At 48.3% G+C, this 18,483-nt stretch overlaps 2 protein-coding genes across 8 annotated transcripts in view; both read left to right on the top strand.

Moving 5' to 3' along the window:
- Positions 1-18,483, top strand: part of pum1 (pumilio RNA-binding family member 1) — a 507,081-nt gene that overhangs the window by 3,265 nt on the left and 485,333 nt on the right. The gene's annotated exons all lie outside the window — the stretch shown is intronic.
- On the top strand, positions 5,656-16,984 carry sdc3 (syndecan 3). Its single transcript, XM_041233860.1, has 5 exons — positions 5,656-5,679; positions 7,069-7,180; positions 8,844-9,421; positions 10,942-11,185; positions 16,660-16,984. The coding sequence occupies exons 1-5, from the start codon at positions 5,656-5,658 to the stop codon at positions 16,824-16,826; spliced, it is 1,125 nt and encodes a 374-aa protein (XP_041089794.1). The 3' UTR covers positions 16,827-16,984.

Consider the following 18,483-nt stretch of genomic DNA (forward strand, 5'->3'; position numbering starts at 1 on the left):
GAGGCCCTGGCGCTGCTCTCACTGCTGTAGAATGTGCAGGAAGATGAGCTCCATCTTCAAACTCAGTTTAACCTCTGGAAGCAAAACCATCATTTCAAAATGACACGCCTTTGATCTTACTGCAACACTGTACAGGAAGCTGGATGGAAGTTCCCATTCACTTCCGGTGTTACAAGAAATAAAAGCCCTCTTGCCCACACATATGGGCAGTATAGAGTGTAACTATGTCACAGGAGTGGTTCTGTTTCCTGTAACACCGGGAGAGAATGGAGGAGATGAAACAGGTGTCATCTTTTTAAATCACGCGAGTTGATGTGAAAAAAGAAGTCTGGAAAACAAACAGACAAGGAGCAAGAACGTAAAGGACTGTGCTGCCCCTCTCCCTCCCTACCCCAGGCTTGTCAGTGTGCAGTGATATTAATAATACAGCGATTGCAGTGACTGAGGGATAGCTCTAGTGTGTGTGTCGCTCCCCCCCTCGACTGCCTAAAGCATCTAGATTTAATTTCCTCTCTGTCCCGATTCCTGTGTAAGTGAGTGATTAATGCGGCCGTGGTTTCAGTCTCTCTGCCCGCGGTTAAATCCTCTGTTAACTCTTCCCATCCCAGACACTGTCCCTGAAACCAGTGTGACTCTTCAGAGCTTCAGCAATTTAACTGACCCATCACCTCACCTCCCCTATGATAGGAAACTGGAGCGATACCCCACAGCATTTAGTCACTGACTCTCACATTAAAGTGATGCTGGATCAGATTCTCTCTACAGATAGAGAGCTGCTTTCTGCAGGGCAGCGTGGCTTCCCTTGTTTATCCGCACAGTTTGTTCAGCGTCGATTTCCACACACTTTTGGTTTGTTGTATATCGGTGTTACAGTTCTGAGCAATCAGCTGGGTGGAATGTGTTTAGGTGTTTCAAGCAGAATGTTGCTTAAGCTCTTAATCGTTGCATATAATTGTCAGATGTAGATGTTACCTTCGTCCTTTTATACAGTAGTGTGTTTTTAGGGTATGACTAAAATTTTTGAATACTGTAGTCGCGTAGTTTCAGCCTCATTTCAGACTTCATTGGTTTTCTTTGCATGATATATATTTTTAACTGGAATGTGAAGATGGTAATTCTTACAAGCAGTGTTTGTTGGTTCTGCTGCTGTGTGGAAATGGAGCAGACATCAGCGCTGCAGTATTGCTGGCAGGAGTGAAGCGTTGGCGGTCACAGATGCTGAATGGGAGGAAGCAGCTTTCTCAGAATCGGTATTAAAATAGGCAGCCAGGATTTTAAGCTGTTTTGATCCTGAATCCTCAAAGTGTAATTATTGTGACAAGCTGCCAGTCTGTGGAGTGATGCTCCCACATGCAGGGCTGCCCTGTCACTGAGACAGGCGTCCGCTACCTCCACACACGCAGGGCTGCCCTGTCACTGAGACAGGCGTCCGCTACCTCCACACACGCAGGGCTGCCCTGTCACCGAGACAGGCTCCGTTACCTCCACACACGCAGGGCTGCCCTGTCACTGAGACAGGCGTCCGCTACCTCCACACACGCAGGGCTGCCCTGTCACTGAGACAGGCGTCCGCTACCTCCACACACGCAGGGCTGCCCTGTCACTGAGACAGGCGTCCGCTACCTCCACACACGCAGGGCTGCCCTGTCACTGAGACAGGCGTCCGCTACCTCCACACACGCAGGGCTGCCCTGTCACTGAGACAGGCGTCCGCTACCTCCACACACGCAGGGCTGCCCTGTCACTGAGACAGGCGTCCGCTACCTCCACACACGCAGCGTTATCTTTCAACCCAATTTGAAAAAAATGGAGGTCATACTGTGTAGAAATCACTGCCCTCTAAGAGCAGGTTTCACTGTTCAGTGCACTCAGTCCTTACTGGTCCCAGCTGCACAGCACCAGGAGGTAGGAGGTTAAAGAGATACTAAGCACAGTTTCCTGGGAGAGAGGCTCTGCTGGCAGGCGTGTGCAGGAGCGAAGATTAGAGAGAGTGCGGGTTCAGAGGTGCCTCTTCATTTGTTTATTGGAATAACAAATCCGGGGAATTCTGTTGGGGGCAGTCTGGGAAATGGAGGGGGGTGGGGGGGCTGCAGATACTCCGGGAAATCAGAACAGGGAGTGAAGGGGGGAGACTCTGTAGCGGCTTAAAGGTCTAGCATCCTGTATCAGTTCTACACTGAAATAATAATCATTGGTGTGGTTTTACTGTGATCACCCTCTTGACTGTTTCTTTCATCGAAACCTCCACAACCTCAGCAGTGTTGTGGTGTCAGGTCTGAAAGGCTTCTTCGGTGCGTTGGAAGTACCTTTCCTCCCACAGTGGCTGCAGGCTGGGTGTTCTGTGACGGAATGCACCTGGCTTGTGTTTGCTTCCCTTTTCCCAGGACCCTGCAGGATTACCTCATTGAAAAGGCACCATGCGGAGCAGCGCTGTAATGTGAAATCAGCAGCACAGTCTATTGTCTCGTGTCAGGCAGGGTGCAAGTTGAGAAAGGAGGGGGACTTTATTTATACAGGCGTTATCGGAAACTTCGCTGACTAAACAAGCATCCTTTTGTTGAGAGGTTCAGATCACTTGTCTACATGTTAAGTAAAAAGGATACTTTAAACTTGTAGTCTGTTGCCAACACAGCTGTTGTACTGCAGTGCCTGGTTGGCTGTATTGTACCATTAGAGCTCTCCCCAAACCTCAGCATAGACTGTCATGGACTCAGACTGTCATATCAGTATCAGAATAAATAAATACAGTACAGCAAAAACCACACCCCCAGGCTGCGGTTCTCACTGCGCTGTAGAGCATTAGAAATAGTGAAAGAAATGCATTCAATGACCAGAAAGTCATTGCGTTTCTTCCGTTTTGTTTAGTAGGTTTCTAATTGCATCACTGTAGAGTGTTGTAACTGTTATGGATGGTACAGCTTCAGTTTATTTTTCTTGCTGTGAACACGGGGACACACATCTTCTCAAAACTTCTCAAATGGTAATTTGCAGTGTCTTCTCTCATGTGGTTTACTCTTTTATAGCGTTCTCGGATCCTTTTAGGGGAAAATGCAATGAGGTGCCAACTGTGTTGTGGAACGAAAAGCTTTGCAAAATGGCTCTGTGGGAGGCATTGCATTACTGAAGGCACTGGCTATCTGACTTTTCTGCTTCTTTTCCTGGCTCTGAGAAGCAGACTCCTGGCTGGAGAGGAGATGCAGGGGAGACGAGCTGTGTGTGTGTGTGTGTGTGTGTGTCTCTGGTGGATACGAGCCATGCCAACCTTGACTCAAGGCCCTGGCAGTTAGTCGATGCCTTACACAGAAAGGATTATTTATGGAGGGGAAATGGTTTTGCTACAAATTGTAGCGCCAGAGTTGAAGAGCAGAGATTAAGATTGAAACATTACAAAGGGGACGTGGTCTGTTTCAGTAGTGGAGGGAGGCATGGCAGGAGGATAGAGACGAACAGTCAGAGATGCAGCAGCTGAAGACAAACAGTGTTGTTTCTGGATTACAACTGGTTAGCTTTATGTGAAGAGGGCATTACTGGCTTGGTAATTGACCATGACCACTTACAACTTTCTGCTGGTTGACAGACCAATGTGACTAGTGTAAACACTCCCCTCTCAGCCCTGCACTGTAATAATGAGCACTAGTCTAACACTCCCCTCTCAGCCCTGCACTGTGATAATGAGCACTAGTCTAACACTCCCCTCTCAGCCCTGCACTGTGATAATGAGCACTAGTCTAACACTCCCCTCTCAGCCCTGCACTGTGATAATGAGCACTAGTCTAACACTCCCCTCTCAGCCCTGCACTGTGATAATGAGCACTAGTCTAACACTCCCCTCTCAGCCCTGCACTGTGATAATGAGCACTAGTCTAACACTCCCCTCTCAGCCCTGCACTGTGATAATGAGCACTCGTGTAAACTGCTCTGCCAGTCAAACAGTCATGTCGCCCTGCTCTTAAAACAAGCCAGTTCTGGCTCTCCTTGCTTCACTTTTCCTCATTAGTGTCAGGAGATGAAGTGGAATGAATAGGGGAAAAACCAAAAGAGGAAGATTTTTGAAGACCGAAAAACATAAAGAGGAAGATTTTTTATTGGTTGCAGTTTAAACCTGTTTAATCCTAAAGACATCAACATCCCAGTATAGAGATCTCAAGGAACAGGAACACATTGCAGCCTCGTCATGCTGCAGCAGTGCTGTCCTCGCTCTATTAGTGTTGGGGCAGGTGAATCTGTACTGTCCTGGCTGAAGGGGGTGAGGGAGCAGTTCAGTCTTCATATCTCAAGCCTGCCCTGGACTGGAGGCAGCACTCTTAGAGTTTTTTGTTACCCGAACCCTTGTGTATACTAAAGGACTAGGCAGAGACCACCAGGCTCGTTTCCTAGGTGCCCCTGACCCAGATAGATGCTTCTTTATCGGTGAGCCGGCACCTGGTTTATTAAACACAAGTCGAGGCTGTGCTGGAGACTGAAGGACTCGGCACACTGGTGTTACTGATAAACGAAGCAGACACCGCTTATAACAGACATCATGAGGTGCAGTGTTATTGAGAAGCAAATTCCACAGGGGTACAGTGAGGGTGGTACAGAGTGGAGGGAGCAGACAGAGGAATGTCAGCCATGACTTCCAGCACTGGTCACCGAAATGTGTTGGGTCTTAACACCCTATAATCTAGTGTTTCTAATGCATTCGAAAATAAGAAGTAAAGCTATCCTGAATGTGACGTCACTTCCACCTGCTACAAAGACATTTCTGCATCACTTCAGTGTCAGGGTATGTTATAATGTTACCCTCCGCTCTAACCTCAGGGCAATGTACCCTCCACTCCAAGCTTAGTGTTTCTCATTCACTGTGCTTTCAGTGGCTGCCTCCCCTCTGTGCCTGACTGCTTCTCCTGAGAGCCGCACTGCCCCCAGTGTGGGCTCGCTAGGCAGGCTTTTCATTGTCTCTGCGGTTCTGGCGCTCGGCAGCGTGTGCCATTGTGTCATTTTCAAAACGTAATCTTTTCAAATGTCAGGTGAAGCCTGCATTGTTGGGCTTTTCAGGAGCTGCGATTAATACTCGAGCCCCCTTGAGAATGTGAAGCTGCATCTCTATTGTCCTGGTGAAATATTGAAAAGCAGAAAGCAGGACACAGCACTGCAGCAGCCCGGCTAGTTAACTGCTAGCTGACTCTGTATTATTGTAGGGCTCGTGTCAGATACCTGCTACAGATAGTAAGCCTGTTTTTTGCATTCAGAGTCTTTGTGGTGTTCATTTTATAGATTTGAATCAACAAGTTTGGATTTATTCTTCTTCATGAATTAATTTAATTAAAACTAATGAAGGAGCTGCACCACCCTGCAGTACCTCACAACTGTGAAGTCCATCATATCCATGAAAAAGGCTTATTTGCAACATGGATCAACCACCAGGCACTTGGATTTTCCACTGCTTTGTCAAACTAGGAAGGATTAGCTGAGATGTGTAATCATTGTGGCTGGAATGTCAAAAGAATCCATTCTGAATGCAGTTTGATGCAGTAATCTTGAATGGATTATTTTATCATCTAAAGCAGAGGTGCTCAGTTCCAGTCCTCAGGTCTTTGTTCCACCACTACCATGAATCACTGAACTGAACCCATTCGGCCTCCTTCCAGATCTTCAGCACTTCACTATGTAACGATGCCTAGAACCCTGCAGCAGCAGGTTTGTGCGCATGGGGGTAGAGTGCTGTTCTATAGGGAGCAGGGTGTATTGGGAGGCACGTTCTGAGAAGCCAATCGATAAACCATTGCCAGGTGGAGGGGGGGGTTAGCATCAGGTGGGGGTGTAACTTTCTGTCCGAATCTAATCAGGAGGTGAGACTGAAGAATCAGGTTTCATTCTGTGCTGTGCTTTAGAGCACACTGCCCCAGATCGTTCTCAGATTCCATGTATTCTGTCTAATGGACGAAACTCAGATGCACAGTGGAAGGCTGTAATTCAATCAGGGGGCTTTACATGACGTCATAAACCACAGAGGCCAAAGGCCAGGCATTTTTTGGTCTCTGTCTGATCTCTGAGTCGCTTTGTGTGGTGCTGAGCCAGCCGGTGTGGTGTGTGTCCTGCATGGAAAATGCCTCCTGTTTGCTTCGTAGATTGTGCTTTGGTGTTTTTACAGAGCTGTCATTTTGTGGGTTACCATTAGCCTCTGGCAATCGCGTTTCCACAGTGAGCTCATTCACTTTGAAGAAGGAAATACGACAGGAAACTCAGTAAATTCATGAAGGTTAAGTTTCTTCTTGAATCTTATTATGTTTATTTTAGTATTTGTAAATGTTAAGAACCAACACCGTATTGGCTAAATCAATTGAATTGTCCTGGAAACTCCCTCATGGCTGCTTCCACAGACCTGGATTAGTACTAGTCTTGGACTGCATGCTGTTCACTTAGGCTTGCTAGTGCTAATCAGGCTGTAGTAATACTAAAATTAAACCCAGACAAATTAGACCCAAGTGTCTGTGACAGTGTCTTGCCAATGTGAAAAGCATTTACAGGGAATTCAGAGATATATTATAGATAAGTATATTAATATTAAGCATTATAAATCCTGCAGTTTGTATTTAAAGCACCCTTTCAGAGTCAGTGCAAGGGTGTTGCTATGAAGACAGACCCCAGCCACCCCAGTTAAAGCTCTCCTGTTTATTAGAGCAGCACCAGTCATGTTAAAACTCTCCTGTTTATTAGAGCAGCCCCAGGCATGTTAATGCTCTCCTGTTTATTAGAGCAGCCTCGGTCATGTTAAAGCTCTCCTGTTTATTAGAGCAGCCCCAGTCATGTTAAAGCTCCTGTTTATTAGAGCAGCCTCAGTCATGTTAAAGCTCCTGTTTATTAGAGCAGCCCCAGTCATGTTAAAGCTCTCCTGTTTATTAGAGCAGCCCCAGTCATGTTAAAGCGCCTGTTTATTAGAGCAGCCCCGGTCATGTTAAAGCTCCTGTTTCTTAGAGCAGCCCCAGTCATGTTAAAGCTGTCCACTGCGTTGTGTTTTGTTGTTTTGTGCTGTGCTGTGCTGTGTGAAGGCAGCCCCAGTCATGCTCACTCTCTGTCTCTCTCCAGGCGTACCGCTGGAGGCGAGGGTCGGAGGAGAGCACCCCGGAGGACCAGGAGAGCTCCGGCGGCGATGACTTCTTCGACGATGAGGATCGCTTCTCGGGCTCAGGCTCCGGCTGTGAGTATTGAGCGGAGTCGCCTGTCTGTCACACAAAAACTGGAAATGTTGTTGTTTTGTTTATTTTGTCTATTATACAGATATTTCTTGAGTCGTTCCCCAAGCTCCGATAACGGAGTGATCACTGTCTTCGATTCAAAATCCCACAATCCTCCAACAACAAGGTCGCTACTAAGGTGTATGTCCTCCCATATAGGAAAATGTATTTATTATATATGACTACTTCTATATCTGATGTTCCACACACCTACACACATTCCTGCTGACCCCAGAAAGGGTGTCTGGGGTCTTTCCCTCATCCTGTGTTTCAAAACACAAGAATTTAGAACTGGTAACCCTAGTGATGAAACTTTGCAAGGACATTCTTTAGCATTGAAGTATCAGAATAGTGGCCCTGAATAAGCTTTTCTGACCGTCGGGGGGGGGGGGGGGCTTTTGAGGTGGTGTTTTAAGTTTCTGACTGGTTTGTGTTCCAAACAAAAATAAAAAAATGGCCAGGAAGGATGAGAACACTCGCTAAACCCCAATTCATACAGAATGCGGGATGTTATGCAAATGAAGTGGGTACCTAGTTAACATACCCCTGTGCAAAAATCAAAAGGGTTGATGTGGTCGGAGTATTTTCTGTCTGAAATGGTTTTAAGAGTCCTAATGGCTTGGGCTCACCTTCGGTTCTTGTTTTACTTGATTTAAGTGCAGCTTTCACCCCATTGATCTCTCTCTTTTAATTGATCGTCTTCAACATTTGGTGGGATTGTCAGGCACTGTCTTGTCTTGGTTCTGGTCCTATCTCTCAAACTCTCGCAGCTGAAAGTAGCCCCTACCAGTGTATCGTCAAAGGACCATCTTTGGAGGATTTAGAGTGAAGCCCCCTGAGGGGTCCTGCATTGCCAGCATCACTCACAGCCCTGGCATTATTTGCCACGGTTGTTTGTATGATGTCATATCATACACACAAGTGTTACTCATTTTCGTACCGGATATGGAGAATATGTTATGCCAAAATGAAAAATAAATAAATAAAAACAAATGTCTATTTATTTTTCATTTTGGCATAAAATATCTGCCGTAACCGGGTACATGATACATAATGTAATTAATACAGAACATGTATTTACAAAATGACATTCAAATGAGCTCTCTGACTTAACTGACTTCTTTGTGTCCTGACATACTTGTGTTATTATTGTGTTCTATTAAATGTCTCTTCTCTTCTTTCTCTGTATCTCCTAAAACACACGTTCTGTTTAGTTTTTCTCCGTCTTTATAACTGTTCAATCCCACCAGTCCATTGACTGAAATTCTGTATCATTAGCACGTAGGTTTCTCCTTTAAAATACTGAATACTTATTCCAGCACCTTTATGTAAATGGCACCCATTCCACCTGTCGGGAAACAGCAGAAAAGGGTTTCATTTTATGATGGAAACAACGCTTGTGTTAAAACAGAAAGAGACAGCGACTGTGGGAAGACACTTTTGATATTCAGGGCCAGTGTGTCAGTATGTTTTTACATGCGTAGTGGATTGTGTGGCTGTGGTCATGCTGTTTCCAGCTGTGGCAGTTCATGCATGTTTGTAACCTCTGTAAGACATTTTTGTCGCTGTAGCTCCTGATACAGATAGCTTGGGGTGAGCTGTTGCTGACAGGCCTTGTTTTCACAGACCCAGAGCTGGATGTGGAGGTGAAGAGCGAGGTGCTGTTCAGGACAGAGGAGCCGGTGATCATCTCCACCACCCAGGCCCTGTCCCCAGTCCCCTCCGCTCCCCCAGCAGCCCTGCCAGTGCACCCCACACCAGAGGAGACCAGCACCATCCCCATGGCAACAACCACCTCCGTGACAACCACAGTGAGGCAAACCCCGCCCACCCCAAGCTCCGGCCCACCCGAAAGCACCACGCAGCTGCAGGAGGCGGTGCTGGAGCCAATCGGAGGGGAGGAAGAGGAGGACGAGGAAGAGGAAGAGGAGGAGGAGGAGGAGGAAGATGAGGAGGAGGAGGAGGAAAGCATAACACTGGCTCTCACCACCGAGCCCATTACAGAACCTACCACAGAACCCACCACCACCACCACTACTACAACCACCACTAGGGCCCCCCGCAGGCGCACCCCTGCCCCCACAACCACATACCCTGCCACGTTGCGGCCCCGGGCCCCTGCCACGTCTCCCCCCTCCCCGTCTCAGGGGCCCGACTCCTCCTCTGAGACCCCCAGCAGCCCAGCTCTCAGCCCCGCAGTGGAGGTAAGGGCTCTTTGTGTTGTCTTGGTCTTGTTGTTTTAACCCTTCGGGCTGCGCTGTCAATAAGGGTAGCAAAAGAAACCTCTGTATTGATATTGAGATTGATTACAGATTCTGAAGCAAAACTTGTAAAGTCAAGATGACAGTTCACGAAGGTCTTCATCAGTACGTTTTAGCTTTGTTACATTTTACATATTTTTAATTGAGAGTTTTGACACTATGGAAGGATTGCATATTCCTAAAGACTTTAACAAACATTTATTTTGTGCTAAATGTGCATATCACTTGAAACATCTTTGCTTGTGCACAGTAGTTATAAAATACAGTGTCAACAATAGTTATGCACGCAGTGCCATATATATAGATTGCAGAGAAAAGGCTACTTATTTGTATATATTATATATTTAGGCAATTGCTCTCGCCACCTGCATCATTTCAAGCTGCCTGTTTATCTGTGAAAGAGCTCTATTTGTCTAAAGTGCTCCGTTTTTGTTGTGCTTTTGGCTTCCTTTGACCTTCATTTAATCTCTGTCAGAATGCAGCAGCTCGGTCTGAGAGCTTCTTTGTGGGAAAGCGACCATGCGTGCAAAAGTTGCAGTCGTCCCCCCTATTCCTCCTTTAGGTTAAAAAGACATCTCGCTCCTGTGAAAGTGCCCGAATAAAGACTCTGATGGAATTTGAAGAGAGTTGGATAGCTTCGTGGGGAGAGATTAGCTGTGCAATGGGAGATGAAACGGAGAGGTAGTTTCAGGGCCGGCAGGATGGATTGCTGACAAGACAAGAACCGCCGACAGCTTTAACTACATTGCCAGAGGGGGCGGGTCTTTATCACCGGTGCAGGGAGGCTGGTCTGAGGGGGCGGGTCTTTATCACCAGTGCAGGGAGGCTGGTCTGAGGGGGCGGGTCTTTATCACCGGTGCAGGGAGGCTGGTCTGAGGGGGCGGGTCTTTATCACCAGTGCAGGGAGGCTGGTCTGAGGGGGCGGGTCTTTATCACCGGTGCAGGGAGGCTGGTCTGAGGGGGCGGGTCTTTATCACCGGTGCAGGGAGGCTGGTCTGAGGGGGCGGGTCTTTATCACCGGTGCAGGGAGGCTGGTCTGAGGGGGCGGGTCTTTATCACCGGTGTAGGGAGGCTGGTCTGAGGGGGCGGGTCTTTATCACCGGTGCAGGGAGGCTGGTCTGAGGGGGCGGGTCTTTATCACCGGTGCAGGGAGGCTGGTCTGAGGGGGCGGGTGAACCCCATTTACCGAGCTGCATGAGGAGGGTCCTTTTCCAGCGGGGTCCCTTCCATCAAACAGACTCTCCTTTATCTGAAGCCCGTTCATTAACCTGTTCCACGTCCCCAGTGCGTTTCTGAAATAGTTTTGCATACAAGGCATATGCTTTTCTCATGCATAAGCACACACACACACACACACACACACACCGCCCCTTACATAAGAGCATTTATATTGCTCTTGTGTTCCCCTGGGTATTTACCTCTAATCTGACTGCTCTCTCTTTCTCTCTCTCTCTCACGCGCAGACAGAGAACTGGGGCGGGGTGTTCGACACGACAGTCAGTAACGATGTGGGCGGGGCCGGGCCCAGCGGAGATTTCGAGATCCGAGAGGAGGAGGAGCTTAACAACAACAAGGTCATGAGGGCCGTCACCAAGCCGACCGTCAAGAAGGCGGAGCCTGACCTGCTCGGCAACACCATCGACACAGGCAGCTCCGCCGCTCAGCTTCCCCAGAGGAACATCCTGGAGAGGAAGGAGGTGTTGATAGGTGAGAGCGAGGGGAGAGGCGCAGTGGGCAGCACTTGCTGTTGAGTTCCAGTGTAAAGTGATAAGGTGTTCCTCACAGACAATTCATTCCTAAGCATGTCTTGGATACATGTACACAGTAAGCAGAGTGAGCGCATCTCGCAGCAGTAACAGTGACAGCTTACATATTGAAGAGCTAAAAGCTCAGTTTGTATTTTAATTGGATTTGCTTTCAGGGTGGAGGTCAGTTCTCTTTTTTTAATTCCGGTTCCAAAGGAATTCCTTTGAAGGAATTTGAATTGATCAGAAGGGAATGGGAATTGGGAATGGAAGTGGGAACGGTTTGTTTTCTATGCAGGCTTGTACGTGGTCTGTGTGTAGGAGGATATGAAGCAGCTTCCCATGACCTGGTTCATGTGTTGATGAACCCCAGGGTTGCATTGTAGCTCTTATGACAGCTTTGAGGAAGTACCGGATAACAAAACAAACAGCAGCTGTATTTAATATTTTCTGCACTGCAGTGCATCACACACACACACACACACACTGCCCTTTACACTGCAGAGCATCACACACACACTGCCCTTTACACTGCAGAGCATCACACACACACTGCCCTTTACACTGCAGAGCATCACACACACACTGCCCTTACACTGCAGTGCATCACACACACACACACACACACTGCCCTTTACACTGCAGAGCATCACACACACACTGCCCTTTACACTGCAGTGCATCACACACACACTGCCCTTTACACTGCAGTGCATCACACACACACTGCCCTTTACACTGCAGTGCATCACACACACACTGCCCTTTACACTGCAGTGCATTACACTGCACTGCATCACACACACACTGCCCTTTACACTGCAGTGCATCACACACACACACTACTCTTTACACTGCAGTGAATCACACACACACACACACTGCCCTTTACACTGCAGTGCATCACACACACACTGCCCTTTACACTGCAGTGCATCACACACACACTGCCCTTTACACTGCAGTGCATCACACACACACTGCTCTTTACACTGCAGTGCATCACTGCCCTTTACACTGCAGAGCATCACACACACTGCCCTTTACACTGCAGTGCATCACACACACACTGCCCTTTACACTGCAGTGCATCACACACACACTGCCCTTTACACTGCAGTGCATCACACACACACACTGCCCTTTACACTGCAGTGCATCACACACACACACACACTGCCCTTTACACTGCAGTGCATCACACACACACTGCTCTTTACACTGCAGTGCATCACACACACACTGCCCTTTACACTGCAGTGCATCACACACACACACACTGCCCTTTACACTGCAGTGCATCACACACACACTGCCCTTTACACTGCAGTGCATCACACACACACTGCCCTTTACACTGCAGAGCATCACACACACACACACACTGCCCTTTACACTGCAGTGCATCACACACACACTGCCCTTTACACTGCAGTGCATCACACACACACTGCCCTTTACACTGCAGTGCATCACACACACACTGCCCCTTACACTGCAGTGCATCACACACACACTGCCCTTTACACTGCAGTGCATCACACACACACTGCCCTTTACACTGCAGTGCATCACACACACACTGCCTTTTACAATGCAGTGCATCACACACACACTGCTCTTTACACTGCGGTGCATCACACACACACTGCAGTGCATCTTCACACTGCAGTGCATCGCACACACACACTGCCCTTTACACTGCAGTGCATCACACACACACTGCCCTTTACACTGCAGTGCATCACACACACACTGCCCTTTACACTGCAGTGCATCTCTCACACACACTGCCCTTTACACCGCAGTGCATCTCTCACACACACTGCCCTTTACACTGCAGTGCATCACACACACACTGCCCTTTACACTGCAGTGCATCACACACACACACACACACACACACACACACACACACACACACACACACACACTGCAGTGCATCACACACACACTGCAGTGCATCTCACACACACACTGCAGTGCATCGCTCACACACACTGCCCTTTCACACTGCAGTGCATCTCACACACACTGCCCTTTACACCGCAGTGCATCTCTCACACACACTGCCCTTTACACCGCAGTGTATCTCTCACACACACCACCCTTTACACTGCAGTGCATCACACACACACTGCCCTTTACACAGGAGTGCATCACACACACACACACACACACACACACACACACACACACACACACACACTGCAGTGCATCACACACACACTGCCCTTTACACTGCAGTCATCACACACACACTGCCCTTTACACTGCAGTGCATCTCTCACACACACTGCCCTTTACACTGCAGTGCATCTCTCACACACACTGCCCTTTACACTGCAGTGCATCTCACACACACACTGCCCTTTACACTGCAGTGCATCACACACACACTGCCCTTTACACTGCAGTGCATCACACACACACTGCCCTTTACACACACACTGCCCTTTACACTGCAGTGCATCACACACACACTGACCCTAACACTGCAGTGCATCACACACACACACACTGCTCTTTACACTGCAGTGCATCACACACACACTGCCCTTTACACTGCAGTGCATCACACACACACACACACTGCAGTGCAACACACACACACACACACTGCCCTTTACACTGCAGTGCATCACACACACACTGCTCTTTACACTGCAGTGCATCACACACTCACACTGCCCTTACACTGCAGAGCATCACACACGCACACTGCCCTTTACACTGCAGTGCATCACACACGCACACTGCCCTTACACTGCAGTGCATCACACACACACTGCCCTTTACACTGCAGTGCATCACACACACACTGCCCTTTACACTGGAGTGCATCTCTCACACACACTGCCCTTTACACCGCAGTGCATCACACACACACTGCCCTTTACACTGCAGTGCATCACACACACACTGCCCTTCACACTGGCACAGCTGCTCTGGTTAGGTTACATGATAGATGGAATAATGATAGGTACAGTCTACACTCCTGTACATTATCTCTAGCATGCAGATGTGTGTCACAATGCCAGGGAATGGATGTCAGCAGAGTGCACAGTTTATGCATTCAGCGATCTGGCCCTCTCATTAAAAGCAGTTCTGAAGCTGTAGCAGTGAGTGTTGGATATCTGTGTATATACTACATACTGTAGATGCCAATCACATTCTAGTGCTGTAGTCCTGCGTTTTTAGTTTTATTGAGAATCACATTTCAATGGCTAGAGTGAGATTATCAGACACACGCTTCGAACCCCCAATATTCAGCATGTTTGCTTACCCCAGGATGCTGTGTGTGTGTCTGTGTGTGTCCTGTCCTGGTGTATCTCAGCCCACCTCCTGGCCTCACTGACACACCCCTGTCCTGTTTCTCTCCTCCAGCTGTGATTGTAGGCAGCCTGGTGGGCGTCGTCTTCGCAGATTTCCTGGTGATAGGTAAACAGACAGACAGACAGTCTGACAGATAGAGCTAGCTAGACATTGTGAGGGTTAGACTGTGCTCCCCTGTGTTACAACCCACCCCTCACCCTTCCACACACAGGCAGTGGGGATGGGTTTTATATATATTGTTGAGATATATTATTACTGCTAACTCTTTGAAGGAGAGAGGATATACAGTATGACCACCATGCTGTTTGTGTCTAGACTCCCACTGGAGAGCAGTTCGAACTGTGCTAGGCCAGTCAATCTGACTTCCTAGATTTCCACTGGAATTGCAGAAGGGCAATTTGGTCAATTTGACTTCATTAACTAAGAAAAATAAACATTTTGAACAAGTTTATGGTAATGTGTCTATCATGTAGGGAGAGTGAGAGCCCTGTGAGGCGCTGGTAATACATGTCAGGTAAGAGTTAGTGGTGTTATTGTGTCTCTGTAGAAGTGCCAGCTCTGCAGTGGGAGTCTTCACCCCTGCCTGCCCCCTGCCTCTCTCCTCTGTGCCCCAGCTAGGTGGCGCTCCAGTGTGCTGGTTCACTGTGGTCTTGATGTTGGGATCCGCTCGTCCCCACTGGAAGTTGTTAGCTAGACTGGATTGGTGTTTGTGTACCACGGTGCTAGTGTAGGATCCCAGTGGAAGTTGTATTGTGCCTTTTACTTCTCTCTCTGTTTCACTCAATCCAATGCACTCTCTGTGCTCTAGCTGTGATCTTGGAGTGGTGGGGAGAGGGCTACACACCCCCTCCCCTGTAACTGTAACTAATTTAAAGATGTGTTTCATATCTCTCATCTCTTTCTCTCTCTCTGCTCTAGCTGTGATTGCACACTGTGTCATATGGAGTTCTACCCTTTTAATGTAGAGATGTTTGTGTCTCCCTCTCTTGTAGAGATGTGTCTCCCCCTCTCTCTATTTCTCTTTCTTTAATATACAGAATCATGTCTCAGCCTCTCTAATGTAGAGATGTGTGTCTCCCCCTCTCTATCTCTCTCTGATGTAGAGATGCATGTCTCAGCCTGTCTTTCCCCCTCTCCCCTTTCTTTGTAATGTAGAGATGCATGTCTCAGCCTCTCTCCCCTTTCTTTGTAATTTTGATGCACGTCTCAGCCTCTCTTCCCCCCTCTCTCTCCTCTGTTTGTAATGTAAAGATGCATGTCTCAGCCTCTCCCCCTCTCTCTCTCTCCCATCTGTTTGTAATGTAGATACATGTCTCAGTCTCTCTCCCCTCTGTTTGTAATGTAGATGCATGTCTCAGCCTCTCTCTCTCTCTCTCTCTCTCCCCTCTGTTTGTAATGTAGATGCATGTCTCAGTCTCTCTCTCTCTTTCTCTCCCCTCTGTTTGTAATGTAGATGCATGTCTCAGCCTCTCTCTCTCTCTCTCTCTCTCTCTCTCTCTCTCTCTCTCTCTCTCTCTCTCTCTCTCTCTCTCCCCTCTGTTTGTAATGTAGATGCATGTCTCAGCCTCTCTCTCTCTCTCTCTCTCTCCCCTCTGTTTGTAATGTAGATGCATGTCTCAGCCTCTCTCTCTCTCTCTCTCTCTCTCTCTCTCTCTCTCTCTTTCCCCTCTGTTTGTAATGTTCTCCCTGCATGAGTCTCTCTAAGAGAGTCTTATTTGAAAAACATTACATCTCGTCAGCCTCTCTCTCGCTTCTCTCTCCCCCTCTTTTTGTAATGGAGACAGATTCATCGCCTCTCTCTCTCGCCCTCTGTTTGTAATGTAGATGCACTCGTCTCAGCCTCTGTCTCTCCTCTCTCTCTCTCTCTCTCTCTCTCTCTCTCTCTCTCTTTCCCCTCTGTTTGTAATGTAGATGCATGTCTCAGTCTCTCTCTCTCTCCCCTCTTTTTGTAATGTAGATGCATGTCTCAGCCTCTCTCTCTCTCTCTCTCTCCCCTCTGTTTGTAATGTAGATGCATGTCTCAGCCTCTCTCTCTCTTTCTCTCTCCCCTCTGTTTGTAATGTAGATGCATGTCTCAGCCTCTCTCTCTCTCCCCTCCAGCTGTGATCGTAGGTGGAGTGGTGGGCGCTCTCTTTGCTGCCTTCCTGGTCATGCTGCTCATCTACCGGATGAAAAAGAAGGACGAGGGCAGCTACACGCTGGAGGAGCCCAAGCAGGCCACCGTCAGCTACCAGAAACCAGACACACAGGAGGAGTTCTACGCATAGCCGACGGCAGGACTGTGAACTTTCTTTCAAATTAAAACAAACAAACAAGCTAAACTAAATAAAACAAACTATATAAATAAATAAAGAAAAGAAAGCTCTTTTTAAACCTGTCCCTGGGCAGTTTCGATGGGTCTCCAGGCACAGCTCCATTGAGAGGGGAGGGGGTGGGGGTGGGGAGGGAAAGGATGGGGTGGGGGGGGTGTAGAGGTTGTGTGTGGAGAATCGTGGTGTGCAGTAAAGATGCAGACAGCGCAGTATGATGCATGCCAGGGTTTCTGATTGACTGCCTTAAAATGGCTCAAAAATCACTTGACTGACCGTCTGTGGATATTCTTGGGTGGGAGAGAGCATGTGCTGTAGAGCAGTGAAACTTGGTGGCTGCAGGTGCCCGTGTGTGTGTGTGTGTGTGTGTGTGTGTGTGCGCGTCTGTGTGTAGGTACTGACTGGGATCTGAACAGTGCCCCCTGTGGCTCAAGTTGCTGACCACAGCATCTTCTTCCTGTACTGTGTGCTGGGCAGGATTCACTGCTCTGCGGCTCACACCCAGTTGAACTCGTCAAGTGACTTTTGAACCACTCCGTACAATAAATACACTTTTAATGGTCGGCTTTTTTGCTTGCGATTTATGCCAACAAGAAATCAAACAATCAAACAAACAGACTCCATTGTTCCAGAGCTACTTTGAGTAATGTGCGTGACATCTTGGAGCTTTTGGTTCGATATCACCCTGTATCACTTCCGCATCGTACTCCCTCCAGGTCACTATACACAGCTCTTCCATGTCACCATGTATGTATTGCCATGCCAAGCTTCTATCATTAGCATTCAGCTGTTTCATCTCTAGCTGTGTGATAGTCTTTCTGATGCAAAACAAATGCACAGTACAGTATAGTGACAGGGGTTAAGGAGGGAGGGGTGATGCACAGTACAGTGCTGAGGTTAAGGAGGGAGGGGTGATGCACAGTACAGTGCAGAGGTGAAGGAGGGAGGGGTGATGCACAGTACAGTGCAGAGGTGAAGGAGGGAGGGGTGATGCACAGTACAGTGCAGAGGTGAAGGAGGGAGGGGTGATGTACAGTGCAGTGGTTAAGGAGGGAGGGAGGGGTGATGCACAGTACAGTGCAGAGGTGAAGGAGGGAGGGGTGATGTACAGTGCAGTGGTTAAGGAGGGAGGGAGGGGTGATGCACAGTACAGTGCAGAGGTGAAGGAGGGAGGGGTGATGTACAGTGCAGTGGTTAAGGAGGGAGGGAGGGGTGATGTACAGTGCTGAGGTTAAGGAGGGAGGGGTGATGCACAGTACAGTGCAGAGGTGAAGGAGGGAGGGGTGATGTACAGTACAGTGGACCAGGGCAGTATCTGCACTCTCAATGGGGATCCCCCTGTCTCTGTCTGGACTCCGTGCTGGGGCTACCTCGACCTGCCAGGGGGAGGTTGGGAGCCCTGTCCCCAATGACTGAGCTCTGGTCTCCAGGTGTCTTATGATGTGTTGGTGAGGACAATGGGATCAAAGACTTCATTTCAGCATTTTCTGTGGTGGTGTGTGACATCTCATGGGTAGAAAGATGTATGTTCTGTGTTTGTAGAGTATATCTGCACAAGGGGGGGTAGCCCAAAAAAATGAAAACACCTGCCATATCACTGTCACTAAGGAGATCA

The sequence above is a fragment of the Polyodon spathula genome, chromosome 32 (genome assembly GCF_017654505.1).
Source record: "Polyodon spathula isolate WHYD16114869_AA chromosome 32, ASM1765450v1, whole genome shotgun sequence".
Taxonomy (NCBI): domain Eukaryota; kingdom Metazoa; phylum Chordata; class Actinopteri; order Acipenseriformes; family Polyodontidae; genus Polyodon; species Polyodon spathula.